Raw genomic sequence first — 18,810 nt, forward strand, 5'->3', positions numbered from 1 at the left:
AGCAAAGGATTTAAATCCGACTAAGGGGCCGATAAGGATGGCGGCCGTCCGCCATCCTTGCCCATCTGTCACCTATTTCCCCCCGCCATATTACAATGGCGGGGGGACCGTGGCGGACGGGATGACCGTCCGCCGCTTTTCTGCCGCGGTCGCCTTGCGACCGCGGCGGAAAAGGTCTAATATGGTGGCGGTGTCTATCAGACACCACCAGCCATATTAGGATGGCCAGAGGGAAATGCCGCCACGAAAAGGCATACGGTCCTTGCTTTGGGGGCCCGTTGCGGGCCCCCAGGGTGAAGGGGGTGGGGGGCGCACATGGGGGTACCTATGGTACCCCCCTGCATTTCAGAATACAACATGGCAGGCACCGCGCGGAGCCTGTCATGTTGTGCTTTGAAACGCACAACATGCATCTTTGACATTGCGGCGGACGGTGCTTTCAGCACCGTCGGCCGCAATGTTAAAATGTGGGATGCACCCGCCACTGTGGCGGGTGCATCCTAATTCGGGGCATGGTACCTCCGCCCTTGTGCCGGACGGTCCCTGCCCCAGACAGGATGGCAGACGGACTCTGTCCGTCCGCCATCCTAATCGACCCCTAAATTAAAATTAGTCAGTTCCACTTCCCAGGTTTCCTGGACACAGATTATATTAAATCTGTTGATGTATTCCAACCACTCAGTGTTTTGGAATTTGGCTGATAGACCCGCCACATTCCAAAACACTAATTCGAGGGTGCTCCAGTGACCACTGGTGGGGCATCCAGCGGTCATAATGGGCTCCCTGAATGTTTGAGTATCTGTAGAAAAACAATACCCGTGCCAAGAAAGCCAGATGGTTTACCACCGAACTTCGAGAGTCCTGGCGCACATGCCGCCGCCTTGAAAAGGCCTGTAGAAACACCAAATCCACAGAAGCCCACAACAACTTCAGAGCCGCCACCAACGCCCACCATCAACTCATCAGAGAAACGAGGAAAAAAGCGATTGAAGACAGAATCTCCACCCACGCACACAACAGCAAGGAACTCTTCAGCATCATCAAGGAGTTCGCCCAACCCACCAGCGAGTCTACCGACATCCCTCCCTCACAAGACCTCTGCGACAAACTCAGCATCTTTTTCCACCACAAAATCAAGAGCATCTACGACAACTTCGACGAAGACAACCAACACACTAAACCCTCACCAACCACCCCCGACACCCGGAAACCAGCGATTGATGACTGGACATCCCTCACCACCGAAGACACACTGAAGACAATGAAGTCAATCCACTCAGGGGCCCCCACGGACCCCTGCCCCCACCACATCTTCAACAGAGCCGCCAACACCATCGCACCCATGCTCCGCCAAACCATCAACCGCTCCCTGGCGACCGCCTCGTTCCCCGACGACTGGAAACACGCCAAGGTCAACCCCCTCCTAAAGAAACCCTCAGCGGACCCCACCGACCTCAAAAACTACAGACCCATCTCCCTGTTCCCGTTCCCAGCGAAAGTCATCGAGAAAGCCATCAACAGCCAACTCGCCACATTCATTGAAGAACACAACATCCTCGACTCCTCCCAATCCGGCTTCAGAAAAAACCACAGTACGGAAACCGCCCTCCTCGCCGCAACAGACGACATCCGCACCTTACTGGACAAAGGAGAAACAGTAGCCCTCATCCTCCTCGACCTATCAGCGGCGTTCGACACAGTCTCCCACCGCACCCTAAGACACAGACTCTACGATGCAGGAATCCAGGACAAGGCCCTCGACTGGATCTGCTCCTTCCTCTCCGGCAGGACGCAGCGGGTCAGACTCCCCCCTTTCCTCTCGGACCCCACACCGATCACCTGCGGAGTCCCCCAGGGCTCCTCCCTCAGCCCGACGCTTTTCAACGTCTACATGGCTCCACTTGCCCCCATTGTCAGAACCTACGGACTCAACATCGTGTCATATGCAGACGACACCCAGCTCATCCTCTCCCTATCCAACGAGCCCAACACCGCCAGACGCAACTTTCGAGAAGGCAAGGAAGCCGTCGCCAAATGGATGAAAAACAGCTGCCTTCAACTAAACACCAACAAAACAGAAGTACTCATCATGGGCCCTAACCCCGACGCCTGGAGCGACACCTGGCGGCCCACCGCCCTCGGAAACCCGCCAACCCCCACAGACCACGCACGCAACCTGGGAATCATCCTGGACTCCGAGCTCAAAATGGACCGCCAGATCAACTCTGTCTCATCTTCCTGCTTCCACACCCTCCGCCTCCTTCGTAAGACCTTCAAATGGATCCCCCTCGAACACCGAAAGACAGTCACTCACGCCCTGGTCACCAGCAGACTCGACTACGGCAACGCACTCTACGCCGGAATAAACAAAAACCTCATCCGCAAGCTACAGAACATCCAGAACGCCGCCGCAAGACTGGTCCTCAACCTGCCAAAACACTGCCACATCTCCCAGCACCTGCGCACACTCCACTGGCTCCCCGTCGAGACGAGAATCACCTTTAAGATGCTCACCCACGCACACAAGGCCCTCCACGGCACCGGACCAGCATACCTGAACAGCCGACTCAAATTCCACGCACCCCAAAGGACCCTACGATCAGCCCAGCTTTCCTACGCCGTGGTCCCCCACACCAGAAAGACCAGATCGGGAGGCCGCTCCTTCTCCTTCCTCGCGGCCAAAGCATGGAACGCCCTTCCGCTCCACCTCAGACAGACAACATCGCTCCCCATCTTCGCAAGAAACCTCAAAACCTGGCTCTTCGACAGACCCCCTCCTTGATGGAATGGAACCTGCACCCCCCACCCCCACCACCCCTAGCGCCTTGAGACCCTTACGGGTGAGTAGTCGCGCTTTAACAAACTCCTGATTGATTGATTGATAGGTCTAGCTTGATGTAAGTTACATGATGCCAAATGGGTCGCATTTAGGTGCTCTCAATTTAGGGACTCCCCTGCTTGTGGTTTTAGCTGTGGCTCCCTTTCCTTACTTATTTTATCCTTCGGTAGTCAATCTACTTCACTGAGGTGTCTACCCCAGCCCAGTGGTGCATATTTATCAAGCAACGGGAGAGCATACCTTTCCCTCATTTGAACAGCCTGACTCTCTTGTGTATATGCTCCCTGAGCATCATTACCCGGGTACTCACTCCTATCTCTGTGGGCCCTTTCCTGCCCTCTATTTGGCTGCACCGTCCACCCCTTCTGATCTACCCAATGCCCTCCGATAGGCCCATTTTTTTCATGCTTGTAAAAAGAACTTAGATCTTGTGCCTGTATTTTCGATCCTGTGCATACTTGGGGACCATGAGTGACATACTGTACTACTTTAGGATCTTTGAAGTTCACAGCAATACAATCCCCTAATATATTTTTCTGCCTGTTTCTCACCCAACTCACTCTCCTTGCGAAGAGAATTTTACAGTGGGCTTATTGGGGCAGAGGTCTATTACAGTTTAGCCAATATATTGTTTTATTTTTTAATTGGTCGTACTATTCCTCTACTTCCACTTTTAACTCAGGGACCCCCGTCAGGACGGTGACATATGGTGCACAATCTGGGGGTAGATCTAAATGGGGACGCAATTTCTTTACAATATTTCTTTCCATCTCCTCGTTACCTAGCACCCCCTGTAACCTGTCAGAATCAGTCGTTCCCTTACCTTCCGTTTCCCCCCCTGATTTATCTCTCATCGGAAGTTGCACAGCAATATCTGTCATGGATATGGCGGTAAGGTTTAGATCAGTTGCACCCTCCCTTCCTATTTTCTTCAAATGATTACCCCTCTCTATTTTGTCATCAATACTGCCCAAAGTGCACATTATCACTCCCTCTGACTTCCCGAGTCCTGTTCAATTGCTTTAAGTCTGTCCCCAAGGGGCTCCAAATAAGCTGTTAAGAGGACCTCCATCTTCCTCCAGAATGATTCATCAGCCTGCAAAGGGCCCACTTGAAACACTGGGTCAAAACTGTTTAATGCAATTCCCCCTGGCTGGGCTCCTTGAGAAGTATTGGCAATTGCGGGGTCATCGATGACAATCTCCTTCTGAATGCTTTGCACACAGTTCTTAGCCTTCTTCCCTTTCTGTTGAGTTCCTGCTCGGGCTGCCCCTCGCTTTCTTTTCACAGTTGCCCCCCTCAAACGCTCAGCTAGTGAGCGGGGCTCCTCAGGAGCTGTTCCCCCCTGAAACTAAGCTAGTAAGTGAATTAGACCCTAGGCCCCGTGGTTTTAAAGGAGTTGGGATGGCCTGTGTGCTTGTAGACTCTTCCTGCAAAACAATTGCCATATCGATCTGGCCTTGTTTGTCTGGTGTGGATGCGTTCTGGATGGCCCCCAGGGATAATCTTTTAGAAAATGCTGGGTCCATCGAGAGGCGGCGTTCCGTTAATGATATCTTGTGTGCCAGAACTGAGGAAGCTCTTGTAATAAATTGATCAAGGGTCCCTGCGACATACCCTGCTCCCGCTCCTTTCCTTCCTGTTCCATTGCGCAGTGACATATCGCAACAATTACAATTAGCAAAGCTACAGATTAGAACTAACGTAAATGTTACCTTTTACATTGTCCGGGGGCTTAGAGAGGGGGCCCAGCCCAGCCTCTAACGGGCTCAAACGGGCCCGCCCTTGGCCCAGGTTTCGCCCGGCACGTGCCCGCGCGCGTCCCACTCAGCGGGAGCCCTGCGGCAAATTTAAGGCGCCTCCGAGCGCAGAGTGATGCTGTGCCTGCAAAGCGTCCCGGGGACTCTGGGAAATTGAGTCCTGGGCGCTGGGTTCATACGTTGCAGACACCCGCGGTCTGATCTGTGGCAAAGTGGAGCGCAGTGGCAATCAGGGTTGCGGCAGGAAGGTGAGCTTGAGCCATTTATTCTTTGGATCCAGTTTATTGTGCTGCATTGGCCGAATAGCCCTTTATACTTGCACTTTTGTATTGTAATGTAATGGCATTTATATAGCGCGTACTCCCCCCGACGAGGCATTGAAGCGGCTTTTCGGCAAGTAGCACTCTACTTCTGAACCCATAAAGGATTAGTGGTGAATTAGTATAGTAAAATATGGAAGTAATTTGAGCGGTGAATATGTCTGTCAGTTATTTTGATTGAGAAGGATAGTGGAGGGATAGAAGAGGAAAAGGTTTACATTTATATAGCCCTTGATGCCCCTTATGAGGCGTTGAAGCACTTTTCAGTGAGTAGGACGCTACTCCGGAACCCAAACAGTATTAGTGGGGGAATTAGTATAGGGAAATATGAAATTGATTTGAATGTTGGACACGTTAGTCTATTATTTGGATTGAAAATGAATAGTGGAAGGATAGAAGGGGGAAGGATCTAGAATTTAAGATCGGGCAGCTATTTTTTGGAGTTCATAGCAGTAGGAGGGGGTTTTGGATGAGTAAAGGGAAGGTGGAGTGGGAAGAGTCAGAGGGAAGGGTTTAGAAAGGCTTGTTTGGGAGTTCTGAATATTAAAATAGATATGAGATGATGCAAGGAAGGCTAGAGGAGGGAAGAGTTTAGAAAGGGTTATTTAGAGGATCATAGTAGTGGTATGGGTTTTGGGATGAATGAGGCAGTGGAGATAGAGGATGTATTGATCGAGGTATAGGTTGAGAAATAGGGTAGTGCATTGGCTCAGGGGCAGCTCTAGGCTCATGGTGGCCCTGGGCAGGGAGCGTAGGTAGGGGGCCCTGGAAGAGGGGGTCTGGGCGGGGCGAAGCTCCAAGGCCAGATAAGAGGGGGAGTCCAGGGTGTTTGGAAGTGGACCAGAGCCGGAGGCCGCCAAATCCCTGCCAGGGGCCGCCACGCAAATATGTATCCATCCTCAGAGGATTATTATATTAAGGATATATTTTGGCATGGTGGCCCCTGGGGTTTGGTGGCCCTGTGCAGGTGCACAGCTTGCACATGCCTCCGGCCGCCCCTGATTTGGCTAGAGTAGTAGAATGAGGTTTGAGATGAATCCGAGAGTTGAGGTAGAGGATATAATGAGAGTGATATAGAGTGAGAAATAGGGCAGTATATTGGAGAGAGTAGTAGAATGAGGTTTGAGAAGAGTCAGAGTTGAGGTAGAGGATATAATGCGAGAGATGTAGGGTGACATATAGGGTAATGCATTGGATATTCTGAATTAGAGCGAATGAATAAATATATAGATACATAAGTACATGAAAGGTAAATATATGCATAAGAAAGGTAATATATGTAGACTAAAGTTGCATTTAATAAAACTCTGGCTTTCAATTTGGTTGTTCTTTAAATTAATGTATGTTTTTATTTTTTGTAATTCAATAGTAAAGCAATTGTAGATAGGTATGATAAAAGATGCACATATTCATGCAGTCACTTAGACACATGTTAAAACTTAGAATAATGTGACTATAAGTAGTAAGTAAATTTTTAAAGCAGAACTAACAAATATCTATATTTTTTAAAACATACCATTATACACGTTTATACAAAGCAATACACATGTAATTAATTACATATCTATAGTACAAATAAATGTTTACATATAGAGGGATATGCTGTATATTTATGTTTGAGCATGGTGACTTTTACATGTTTTAGAATGGTGGTCATTTAGACAGAAATGCAAGCATGTAGGGAATTAATCGAGATATTTGGATAAACGGTGGTTTGGAATGCTCAGATCAGAGCGGGGGTTTGAGTCACGAGTAGCTTTAACAGAGCTCCCATTCTGTCTTTGTTTACACTCAAGGCCCGAGTGTGGGCGGGCTCGGAGGGTTTGTCCACTTTTTGGCCCCGCCCACGGTGCAGGCTGACCCTTAACCCTCCGAGTTCGGGCATTTTCTTGACATTTCAGATGCCGCCCTGTGCAGTGCGGTGGCCGAACCGTGTCCCTCCATTGTGCGTTGGTCACGGCCGAGAGGCGGAAGGGAAGCGCCTCCAGAGGCGGGGCAGCTTCGAAGGGGCACGGCGGCGGAGGAGGAGCCTCGACCGGAGGAGAGGCGCCTGCGAGGGAGGGGAGGAGCCGCAGCTGGAGGGGCGGGACGCGGGGTTTCAAGCTGAAGCCTGCATTGAGGCCCCGGATACCAAGAGCAGTGGCGCAGGGCTTAGCTGAAGGAGGATTTCCCTCCATAGCTCTCAGGTCGGGGTCGGCCCGGAACCGGGCCTCCATGTTTTCCAGCAGTCAGGAAGAGTCCTGTGAGCCGCACAAGGATCCGCTGCAGTACGGGCAGCTAGTGCTTTTGGGGTGAGTGAGGGCTCCTGGAGGCGGAGGAGAGAGTCTGAGGTTGTGGACACGTCCTGATGTAGGAAGCCCAGCGCCACGATACGCTGTTCCTGGGAAACCCCGAACTGTGAGCCTAAATGGTGTTAGTAAGTCCAGCCCAGGGAGTCGCAGTCACGGGACGTTCTGGTTTGGGAGTGTTAATATGGGAGTTCTTGACCTGCGTCTTCGACTTTCGGATATTTAGAACAGGAGTCTTGGGGGAGGGGGAGCTGGGAGCTCTGTGGGTTGGGGCGGGCAGGAGGGAGACAGTGTTGTTGGGCCTGTAGGAAATGGTTCTGTTGGGACGTCCTGAGCTACTAAGTTCGATATGATCAGTCCGGGGAGATCCATAGGGCAGGCTTCAATGTTGGAAGAACCTGGGCTGGGATCTAAAAGGAAGGTAGAGAATGCATTTGGAAGTTCAGTCGTGAATTGCATGGTAGTAGGAGGCCCTGTGTTGGGAGTATTGTATCTAGGAGGCCCTGTATTAACAGACTTCGTTTGGGAAGTTTTGGGTTGCAAGGGGCTATCAAGGAGAATTGGTGGGGATGGAAACATGGGATGGGCATGGTAGATTGGAAGGCTCAGATTGGGGCGTTCAGGTTTAGAAGACTTCAGTGTTACAATGACCTGCCTGACTGGGAGATTCGACGTTGGATGGTCCTAGTTTAGCAAACTCTTGTAGGGTTGATGACTGTTCCCAGAGTGGTATTGCCACCTGTACATGTATGTACCGAACAATATTAGATTTATTTTTGGAATTTTATATAAAAGCAGACAAAGCCTCAGGTGGTGTCACAGTTTAAAATACATTATATAACACGGAGAATATATATATATATATATATATATATATATATATCACAGAAATGAACTGTGTGTGTAACCGAGTTAGTTTTTAGAGTCACAGCTTTCCAAGATCCTTGCTCAAGAATATCAGAAGTCGAAATAAAGAGTTAAATAGTTTGAAAACCTCTAAAAACAGGTCTTTTTTTAGACAGATACTTGCTCAGAAAACATAACCTGGGAGCATCAGCTATATACGTAGGGATATCAAGTATCAGGTTATTTCACAAGCAAGTGAGATTTAAGGGAAACTTGAACAAATTGAAAGAGTTGAGGAGTTAAATGGACACTAAGAATGAGTTCCATATCTTGGGTGCATGCCCTTAAAAGTAGTGGGCAGTGGAGGAGCTTTTCTCAAAACATTTGATCAATAGTTGGTAGTTATTTTTAATTTTAACCATGCTGTAGTCCCTGGAGATGGCAGGTTTCTGCATGAGATGTTTAGCGGTATTTAGGTATAACAACTTTTACGTTAAACAGGCAGTTACATAAACTGTTCTGGGCTCAGGTGTGAACCATAATAAAGTTGAGGTGACTAGTTTGATATGGTCATATTTATGGGAATTTGAAACCAGGCTGGCTGCAGTATATACGCAAGACCGCCTTTTATGGTGCACACATTTTTTCCTGTTGAATAGAGCACTGCCTAAGTTGAGAGAGAACACTATAGTGTACTTAATTAAGTCCAGGGTATGAAGGGTTTTTCAGTTACAGAGAATTAAGAGTTGGAGAAACAAAAACGCCCCATGGCCAGATTCTGAAAACTGTATTAAAGTTTGATTTTCCTGTAATCTGACTCCTAACTAACAAATTAAGCAATTAGGGACAGATAGCCCACCAATTAGAATACATTTATCCAGTTTCTATTAAGATGCTAATATTTAAGAGATGGTGTTTGATATTTTGGTATCTGTTAAAGCAACAGGGTTGGCTCAGACTGTTATCAAACTTGACTGGGAAGCTCATTCCTGGGAGTTTGGACTTGCGAGCATCTGGGTTAGTTTGGCCAGAGTGGACGGTTCAGTGTTGGGACGACCTGGCTTTAAAAGGTTAGTGTTGGGCTAGTCTGACTTTGGAGGGTCGGTTTTGGAGTGGCTAGCTTCACTGGTTCTGACCTGGCAGACTCAGTTTTGGGGTTAGGCCTAGCTTGGCAGGTTCGGTGATTGAGTTGGTTCAGGCAGGATTAGTGGTGGAGCTGGACAAGACCATGCAGGCTCAGTGTTGGGTGTGACAAATGCAAAAAGAACAATTAATGGACAGAATGTTGAACAATGTCAAACATTAACCCCAGTACAGATATCTGTGCCTAAACACATCGTTTTTCCCCATTCCGTTCCAGTTTAAACCCAACCATATGCAAATCAGTCTTGTCCCTGTTCCCTCTGGGAACAGTCCTGCCGGAACTGGCAGACCAAGTCCTCCCTGGACTGGAAATAAGCATCCTGGGACCGGTTTCAGGGTATCGCCCCTCATCAGCCATGCTAGTTTGACTCCAGTGGCTTGGTGAGCAGTATTGGAGTGGCTGGCATCACTGGTTCTGACCTGGCAGACTCAGTTTTGGTGTTAGGCCTAGCTTGGCAGGCTTGGTGATTGAGTTGGGTCAGGCAGGCTTAGTGGTGGAGATGGCCCTGGCCTTGCAGGCTCCGTAGTGGGTGTGGGCACTGGGTTTGTGGTGGGCCTTGTATTCTCAGAGTTAGGGTGGGCCTGGCGGACTCAGGGTTGGAAGGTTATTATCGGTGGAACTTGGGCTGGTTACTCTTTCAGTGCTCATAGAACTGTTGCTGGTCGTTGGTCCTGTGTTCGGATGATTGGGGTTAAGTGGTGCTGTGCTGCGAGACTTAAATGTAAATGTCAAGGTATTTGTAGAGCGCACTGCTACCAAGCGGTTTCCTGGCGCTATTACTCATACCGCTGTGGAACCCTTCCTGGCTTTCCCTGTGAAGTGTCCACTCCTGGGCACCCCCAGGGTGAAGCCAGGCATCCTAGCACTGTTGGGGCCGGTGTGGAGGTTAAGCAAGCTATTGCCCAGGGTTGCAGCGTGGGGCCCATGATTAGAATAGGCACCGAGGCGAGAATTGTCAGGTCCGAGGAAATTGAGCCAAGACCAGCCGAGGCGGGAATTGAACCCTGGTCCCGGGCCAGAACTCTGCATCAGGGTCTGCCGCTCTAACCATTGAGCCACACTCCTCCACAGTGTAAGGGGTTTTGGTGCTACTATGCTGGGATGCTTGGTGTCAAAAATAGCTCTGCTGCGATGCTTGGTGTGAGGGGATCCATTTAAATCTTGGTCTGGAAGGTTCAGTATTTGGAGGTCATTGCCTTGGAGATCTTGGCTGGGAGGCTTAATGTTAGGACTGGAGCAAGGGTTGAGCTGTACGACTGTGTAAGTCCTCGCCGGGGGTAGGGGGGTGGAGTTTAGTACAGGGTTGTTCTTGGGCAGAGAGTTTCAGTTAGGATTTGCTCAGTTAGGTGGGGTTTGTGGAGTGAGATGTCACAATCACAAGGCCCTGTACTAGGATACACAGATGTTTGAAAGATCCAGGAAGTTTATGTTTTGGGTAGCCTGTTACGGTTATAAGAGGTACCTGACCACTATGGTACTATACTGTCTGGAGGTCAAGGCCACACCTTGTTTATGGTCATTGAGCTCATCTATAGGTTTGGGTACTATAATATGCTCGGATCTAGGGGAAGATTATTTTAGCATTGCTTGGGTGCTTTAAAATTAAGAAAATCATTTTACATAGTCCTTCCTACTGCACTCATGCCTCTTAAGTGCTGTAAGTAACAAATGTTACTATGACTGAGCTTATAGTACTCCGCTTACCAACCTTGGAAAAATGGAAGTCTGAGTGTGTCTTGTTGATATTGGATCTAATGACTTCCTGATCACCATGTTTGTCGGCGACAAGCTGTATGCTCACTTGGCCATCCTGCTTGGATACAAATATACCTGAGCGAGTCTAGCGCTGGGAGGTCATGGTCTGGTCATTGCAATGTTCTGGTCTGCTCATTGAGGTACTCAGTTGGGAAGCTGTGTTAAAAGTTCCTGGGCTTGGGGTAGGGTATATGTCTTCCATGGTGGGAGAAGAGTCTTCATTTTGTGGTGACTGGTGAATCCATGACGTGGTGCTGTTGGCTGAGTACAAAAGGTCTCAGGCAAATGGTGTTGCGAGCTGCAAGAGCCACAGGGAAGATTCTGGCCGTGTAAAATCTTCAAGATTAGATGGATCCATAATGGTAGGGCCCCCAAGGTAATTTGTAGATGCCTTTGGGGCTTTAAAGTAATGCCACGTGGAAGTAGGAATGCGTTTGAATGTTAGCAGCAATATGACTGCCTTTTGAAGAGGCACGTGGAGTACTGCAGATTTCTTTCTGATTGTATCTGAGAGATTTGGAAATAAACCGTTACAAACAAGATTGCGCTCCTTTAATTTACCAAAACTGAAAGAATCTTACTCTCTTTCATGGACCTCAAAGTGCCCACCACCAAATGTTGTCATAAATAACTCCAGGGACATATGAAAAAAGCATTTATAAAATTAACATGACCTATGAATGTATGTTATTATCAATATGATTATTAAAGATATTTGTTCTAGCCACAGGGGCAGTGGAGAATTTTCCTGAAATTACATTATAAGGGATTTGAGAGAATTGGTGATAATTGTTAAGGGTGTGCATATAGGCTTTAAGGAAAATCTGAGTACTTGAGGTTTTGTCTTTGTTTAAACAATTGGTGTTCAATTGCTCAAATTTAGATAATCAGTTCTAGTATTTGTGCTCAACAGGAAAAGGCTTGGTTGAACGAAGTCGACTTTTGTCATTGCTGATATTTGGAGGAGTAGATGAAGTTTGCCTTTATCTTATTTCAGACCTCTGATGTTCTGCAGTATGTATTTTTGATAAATGAGAATGGCGTTGGTGGTACAGACCACGCTGAAGTAGATCTTGGCTTTCAGGAGGAACAAATGCAGGTCCTTCATTTAGAAGTGGGGGAAATGGACTGATTTACTTAGACCTTTTGTTAGATGTGCTTCGTGATGGAAAATGAGTTACAGGGAGGAGGGGGAGAGGGGGTGGCGATCCTGGGGTGGCTTTGGAGAGTATGGATAGTATGGCTGCCATGTGTGGTATTTTTTTCAGGAGAAGTAGTAGGAGTAAGGCTGGTTTAGATAATGTGGAGATGTGAGTGTATGTCTACTTAAGATTTATTGTTTCTTTTGATTTTTTTTCTCATCAGTCCCCCGCAGTTATTGCGTTCTATTTAAGACTGTCAGTATTCTGTTTTTTACAAATAACATTTTCAGACACTCGCCTCCAGTCACAGATCTGGGTTGAATCCACCATTGTTCTTTTACTCACTTCGCCACCCCAGTTCAGACCCAGCCATATGCAAATCAGTCTTGACGCTGTTCCTCATGGGAACAGTCCAGCCCGAACTGCCAGTCCTGGTCTTCCCGGGACCGGAATCAAGCATCTTGGGACCGGTTTTGAGGTAACACCGCTCATCAGCCAGGCTAGCTTGAATCCAGTGGCAAAGGGAGCAAGGGACCCACGTCTAGGTATCCCCTGTCAACTTAGGGCAAACAATGCAAACCCAAGGAGAGGATGGACGGAGCACTTAAAGTATTCAGACACCCACCCCCAGTCACAGATCTGGGTTGAATCCATCATCGTTCTTTAGCTCACTTCGCCACCCCAGTTCAGACTCAGCCATATGCAAATCAGTCTTGACCCTGTGCCTCATTGGAACAGTCCAACCAGGCTAGCTTGAATCCAGAGGCAAAGTGAGCCAGGGACCCACGTGTGGGCTTTCCCTTCCAACTTAGTACGAACAAAGCAAATACATGCCCCATAGGTATTATCTGATTTTGAAGGCACAGTGAAACTAGGTTAATTTCTGAACTTCAATGCACAATATAAATGCAAAAACAAGATTTATGGACCCCCCCCCCCCTTAACTATTGAAGGCAACACGTTCACGAGTATCATAGCAATCCAAGCTTTTGCTTGGGATTCATGTTCTTTCCCTCACCACATTTTTGTGGCTCCACATAGTCCTCAGACTACACGTATTGTATGAATATGCTTAAGCTGTAAGTGAATTTATTGGTAAATTTTCTTCATCCGACCAAAATGTTGTGGTGGTTCATATCTGCACTGGCAACGACAGTGTTGGCACAAGACTGGGGTATGAGCTGAAAATAGACTAAGGCAGTCCTATAAATCATGGCGTGTGGTCCGCCTGAACTGTCAGGCTGACACCCATGCACGTTTTGGCTGGAGTCTGCCATATTTAAATATCACAGCTACAGTGGCAGGCCATGTTCTATCAAAAAGTGCTGAAACTGACTCGTTGGTAAGCTTTTTGGCAGAAAAGAATTCCAAATGCACCGCCATGTTGTGGTTTCCCTCTCTTCATTCTTTTTGTTTTTCAGCAGGAGTACCCAAAAGTGGATACTTATTAATGATGATGATGATGATGATGATGATAATATCATAATCATTATTATTATATCATTTTTTTAAATGAAACTTTGTTGAGTTTCTGTGACAATGTACCCTCCGTAAAGGATTATGCCATGTTACATCGCACAAGTTCTATAAACCGATATATAGATATACATTTAGATTTCAGTCATAAATGTACACATACGGGTCATACCTGTGTAGAGAGATTTGTTCAGAAGAAAACCTCTTGGGAGAATCTACATATGAAGCTAGACATTATCATAGGACAGCACCAGAAAAAGAAAAAAACACAGTAATTCCTGAAAACAGTCTGCTTTATATCTCTGGACTCCATAAACTAGTAACTAGACACCTGCTCGCGTGCCCATTTCCCCCTGCCAGTACATCTGAAGTGCCGGGTAGTTTGTAGCAGTCTGTGGAGCACCCACTCATAACCAAGGGTATCCTCTCCTCTCACCCCAATGATGTAAGGGCACAAGGATTATGTCACTGGGATACCAACCCCAGGGTTGGCTGCCACATTTGGTTCCCTTACGTCTAATAACATGATTGACCAGGCTCGCAAGTCTTCCAGTTTATCATCTCTACAAACATGCTTCATTCACACTTTTTCTGCAACTGCCCATTCAGACACATCTCATAGCCGCGCTGTATATGTGGGCGTCGTCGTGCTAAGCTACTTAATTGCTATGCGTCATTTCACCAACCCAGGCCAAGGAGAACATATTTTCTGCCAAGTTTTTCTTTGTGGGAGAGTTGATCAAGCCCAACAACACCTGACTGATCTCAAACGGTAAAGTGGATACAGGGCACCACTGTTGTTTAGTGCTCGTTTAATGTATTGCAGCTTTATTTGTACTCGCGTTGATCAGTTTTTGAGTGGGCGCTTCACTACACCATGCATGGAAGCAATTTTTTTTGACAGTTATGAGGCCTTTCCAAATATTGTTCTTTAGTTGCATTCTTATGAATCGGAGAAGGAAAGCAAATGTTGCCATATTTTGCTTGTGATCTCTTCAACTTTATGCCCACCCTAATATATGCAACTTATTCCCTTTAACCACCCCTACATATATCAATGCATGATTTATGCACGAAACCCTTTAATGGTAGTTATTGGCATTCATTCAGCCAGTTCCTCAAGAAGGGACTCGGGGACTGTAAAATATGCCACTCCTTGCTTGCTTGTTGGGTGAACTTCTTGCATAATGTACCATTCCCAAGCCAGTTTCAGCCAGTGGGCACAGCAGCCTTCACGTCCAGGCAACCAACCAGGTAACCTCACTGCTTGGAATCCAACAGTTATGTTTAACCTGAAGGTACATGAATGAGCTTTGCTAGCTTGCGCTCCTTCAGACCCCGATTGCTGCCATCTCAAAACCTTTAGCTAGCTGTCGTATGTGCAATTGCTGCAGACCTATCACTGATCTAGGAGGCCGAAACTACCACTGAATTTGGAACTACATTCGAAAGATCAGAGACTTTGTTGAAATGGAACAAAAAAAGACATTGCCCTGTTTTAGTTTTTGGGCTGTTGGAATAATAAAACAACTTTAGGGCATACTTTGGTCATAATTTTCAACAAATATGAATATTTGTGAATGATGACAACTAGGAAGTCATACATTTGTTTGCTCTAGAGATGCTTGCCTAGCACTAGGAGACTGTAAAGTAAATGATTGCTTTGATAACCTGTGGTTTTAGACTTCAGTCAAGTTAGGCCTTGAAAGCTGCACTTACATTTGGAGTGGCTGAAGGTCTGCCGAAATGCCTTGAAGCATGTCTACCATGTGAGAGTGGGAAGGAGTTTGTCTGAACTGACGGAGGGGAGACTGTTTAGGAGAAGTCTAGCACATCCCCACAGCTACAAGACATCTAAAAGAAGTCGATTACTGAGTGTGCTATGAAGAACCTGTGATGTAGAACGCTCTGGGTCTCTTGATCCAGGTTAATCTATGGAACCTCTGTATGCAAGCTCCTGTTTGGCCAGAGCGGGCTGTATATACCACAGGATGACATCTGCCGAAATGATGGCTGAGTGGAGGACCCAGAGAGGCTTTGTTCCTCAAACAGAACTTCTACAACCTGGGCCACATCTGTGCTCCTTGCACTTGCAAAACTGCACCAAAGTCCCAGGGACCAGAAGGCCTCTTTTTATAGTCACTTGATTGGTTGCTCTCTAGGAAGTAATCTTTAGACAGTACATTGCAGAGCAAAGAAAGGCAGCATGATTTTGGTTTCTAGATGGATCATGTGGCCAAATCATGTTGTGCTTATGCTTTTAGGTTCTTCTTCTTTGCTGTGAGCATTTGGATCCTACTAAAGAACATGTATGCATCTTCCTCAAGGCTAATCAAATGCCCAAAATGGAAATTAGTTGTGATATGGTGGTGTTGGGAACTTGTTATGTAGACGTTAAACTGTACATTCCAGTAAAAAAGACACTGATCTAATAGGGCAATCTGTGGTCAGTTTATGTCGCATTATCAATAAAATGATGGGGAATTGAAATTATTTAATTGCAGTGATCCACTGTACCTGTGGTGTTCATCTAGAAACCAGTACGGGGACGGCAGACTTCCGACCCTCCCAAGACCTCTGAAACAACCTCATCAACTTCTTCCACTGCAAGATTAAGGAGATCTACAACAGCTTCAGCCTTGATACCCAAGACCCTGGCACCGCACCCGCAACCACGCACCCACAACACCAGACCCCAACAGACAATGCTCAGCTATACTCCCCTCACTGCTGAGGACACCCTCAAGTTCATGAAGAATATTCACTCCGGAGCACCCTCTGACCCCTGCCCTCACCATATCTTCAATCCTCAACACTGTACTCTGCCGCACCATCAACTGCTCCATCAACTCCGCAACCTTACTTCCCCTCCCCCTAACATCCTTCCCTGCCCCGACCTTTAACTATAACATCTAGCCTCAAGCATGGGCTCCCACTGATCTCCTTTTCCCCTATTCCTCTACCCTTCACTCTCCTTATCCACCAACTTTATATTCTCCCTTACACCTCCACACACCCACCCAATCTCGTATTTGTTTGCTCTCCCTATTATTGGTTCATATTGCAATGTTTAACCAAATGTATTGATTACTGTGCTTCCTTGCTCTCCTGTAAAGCGCTCTGATAGCCCTGGGTCTAGCCAGTGCTATATAAAACCTTTAAAATAAAATAAAAAAACCTTCCCGAAAGAGTGGTAACACGCAGAGATCAACCACTTGCTGAAGAAACCCTTTGCTGACCCAACGGACCTCAAGAACTTCAGACCCATCTCCCTGCTCCTCTTCCCAGCCAAGGTCATCGAGAAGGCCATCAATGCCCAACTTTCCGAGTTTGTTGAAGCAAACCACTTCTGTATCCCTCCTGAACCAGCTTCTGAAGCAACCACAGCACAGAGACTGCCATCCTCGCTACCACAGACGACGTCCGCACCCTCCTCTTCTGAGGCGAAACTGCAGCCCTCATCCTCCTGGAGCTCTGGACTGTCTTCAACAGTCTCCCACCGCACCATAAGCAGAAGACTCCATGACGCCGGCATCCGCAACAAAGCCCTAGAATGGATATGCTCCTTCCTCACTAGCTGAACACAGCCAGACCACCTCTATTCCACTCTGGACCCACAGAGATCTGCTGCAGAGTGCCTCAGGGCTCCTCCCTGAACCCCACTCTCCAACATCTACATGGCCTCAATCGCAGCCATCGTCCAGAACCATGACGTCAACATAGTCTCCTATGCCTACGATGCTCAGCTGATCCTGTACCTCCCCAACGGACTCACAGTGGCCAAGAACAACTTCCACGATGGGACAAAGGCAGATGCTACTTGGATGAAGGACAGCTTCCTCGAGCACACCTTCGAGAACATTGAAGTCTTTCTTCTGGGCTCCACCCCCTCCGCCTGGAATGACTCATGGTCGCCTGCAGATCTTGGACAACCCCCCACACCAGCAGACCAAGCACGAAACCTTGGAATAATCATTGACTCCGCTCTTAAACCGCTATATTAACGCAGTCCTGCTTCCACATGCTACGCTTCTCCGAAAGATCTTCAAATGGATCCCCACCGAGTCCAGAAAGATGTTGACCCATGCACTCCTCAGCAGCAGACTTGACTACGGCAACCCGCTCTACGCTGTCATCACCCAGAAACTCCTCCAGAAACTTCAGAACGCCTCCACCGGACTCGTCCTCAATAAACACAATCGGTCTGGTGTTGGCTGCTAGCGTTTTGGTTATGTCGGTGCATGTTTTTCAATTCTTGTTTTATAAAACTTAGGATCTGCGGGGCACTCACCAATATTTAAAAATCTAAATCACTCTCTTTTACAGGCTAACCAATAAAATTGGAGAGCTAGCTGAATTGATGCACAAGACTCTGGACTGAATAAGTACCTCTCCCAATATGGCTTTTAATTCCATAGGCAGCTATCGATAGTATAAGTAAGCTTCCTGCCATTCATGCTCATCTACCAGTTTAACAAACTCTGTTGCGCAGCAGCCCAGGATGCCCTGCTTTAGTTCTACAATCGCATGTCTTACTTATATAATCTCTGCGTCATATTACGACTCTTCAGTCTATATCATGGTTTCAATTTGAATCTTTTGGTTTCTTAGAGTGGAAGTTTGGGAGCCTTGTCATGCAGATTCGGGGTGCAAATTTAAGCCATGATATAGCTAGAAGATCCGTAATATGAAGTGGAGATGATATAATTATATGGAAATGGCAGTTATTTTGCGCCGAAATAGCACCTTAATACGTGAATACTATGACCGCAATTCTTCGAGGATAAAAGACACAGCTACACAATCTATCATGCTTTAATTATGAGACCTGCTTTGAAGTGTCTTATTTTTTTCTTCTGTTTCTTCACATGGGCCCAGAAGAAGCGGTTGGTGAGCCACGAAACACGTGTTGGCTGTGACTGTATCAGAGTATCAAGAACTATTAATGCAACCTGCACTTTGTTTGAAATGTGCCTAAAAAGTTAGCACTGCAAAGACATTTTGGATGAAATTACTTGTTTAACAAGTAACGTTTTTTTTAAAATGAGGATAATAAAAGCAAAAGCAAAAAGAGTGAAGGTGTATGGGTTAGGTAATATGTAGCTAGTTAATAATGGTTACCCGCTGATGTGTATGTATGTTTCTTTGCAATATATATGTTTATTGGGATACTGATATAGAGGGTAGTAGCCTAACACAGGGCCGTTCACATCTGTATGCCTTAATATGATCAAACTGCT

The 18,810-nt window shown here is 47.0% G+C and overlaps 1 protein-coding gene across 1 annotated transcript in view; it reads left to right on the plus strand.

The window, feature by feature from the left end:
- Positions 1 to 6,969: 6,969 nt before the first annotated feature.
- PELI2 (pellino E3 ubiquitin protein ligase family member 2) overlaps positions 6,970 to 18,810 on the plus strand; it is a 245,404-nt gene continuing 233,563 nt past the window's right edge. The window contains exon 1 of the mRNA XM_086937969.1: positions 6,970 to 7,210. Coding sequence (XP_086794095.1) covers positions 7,134 to 7,210 — 77 coding nt within the window. The 5' untranslated portion in view covers positions 6,970 to 7,133. The remainder of the gene's footprint in view (positions 7,211 to 18,810) is intronic.

This window comes from Lissotriton vulgaris, chromosome 9, assembly GCF_964263255.1.
Source record: "Lissotriton vulgaris chromosome 9, aLisVul1.2, whole genome shotgun sequence".
NCBI classification, from domain to species: domain Eukaryota; kingdom Metazoa; phylum Chordata; class Amphibia; order Caudata; family Salamandridae; genus Lissotriton; species Lissotriton vulgaris.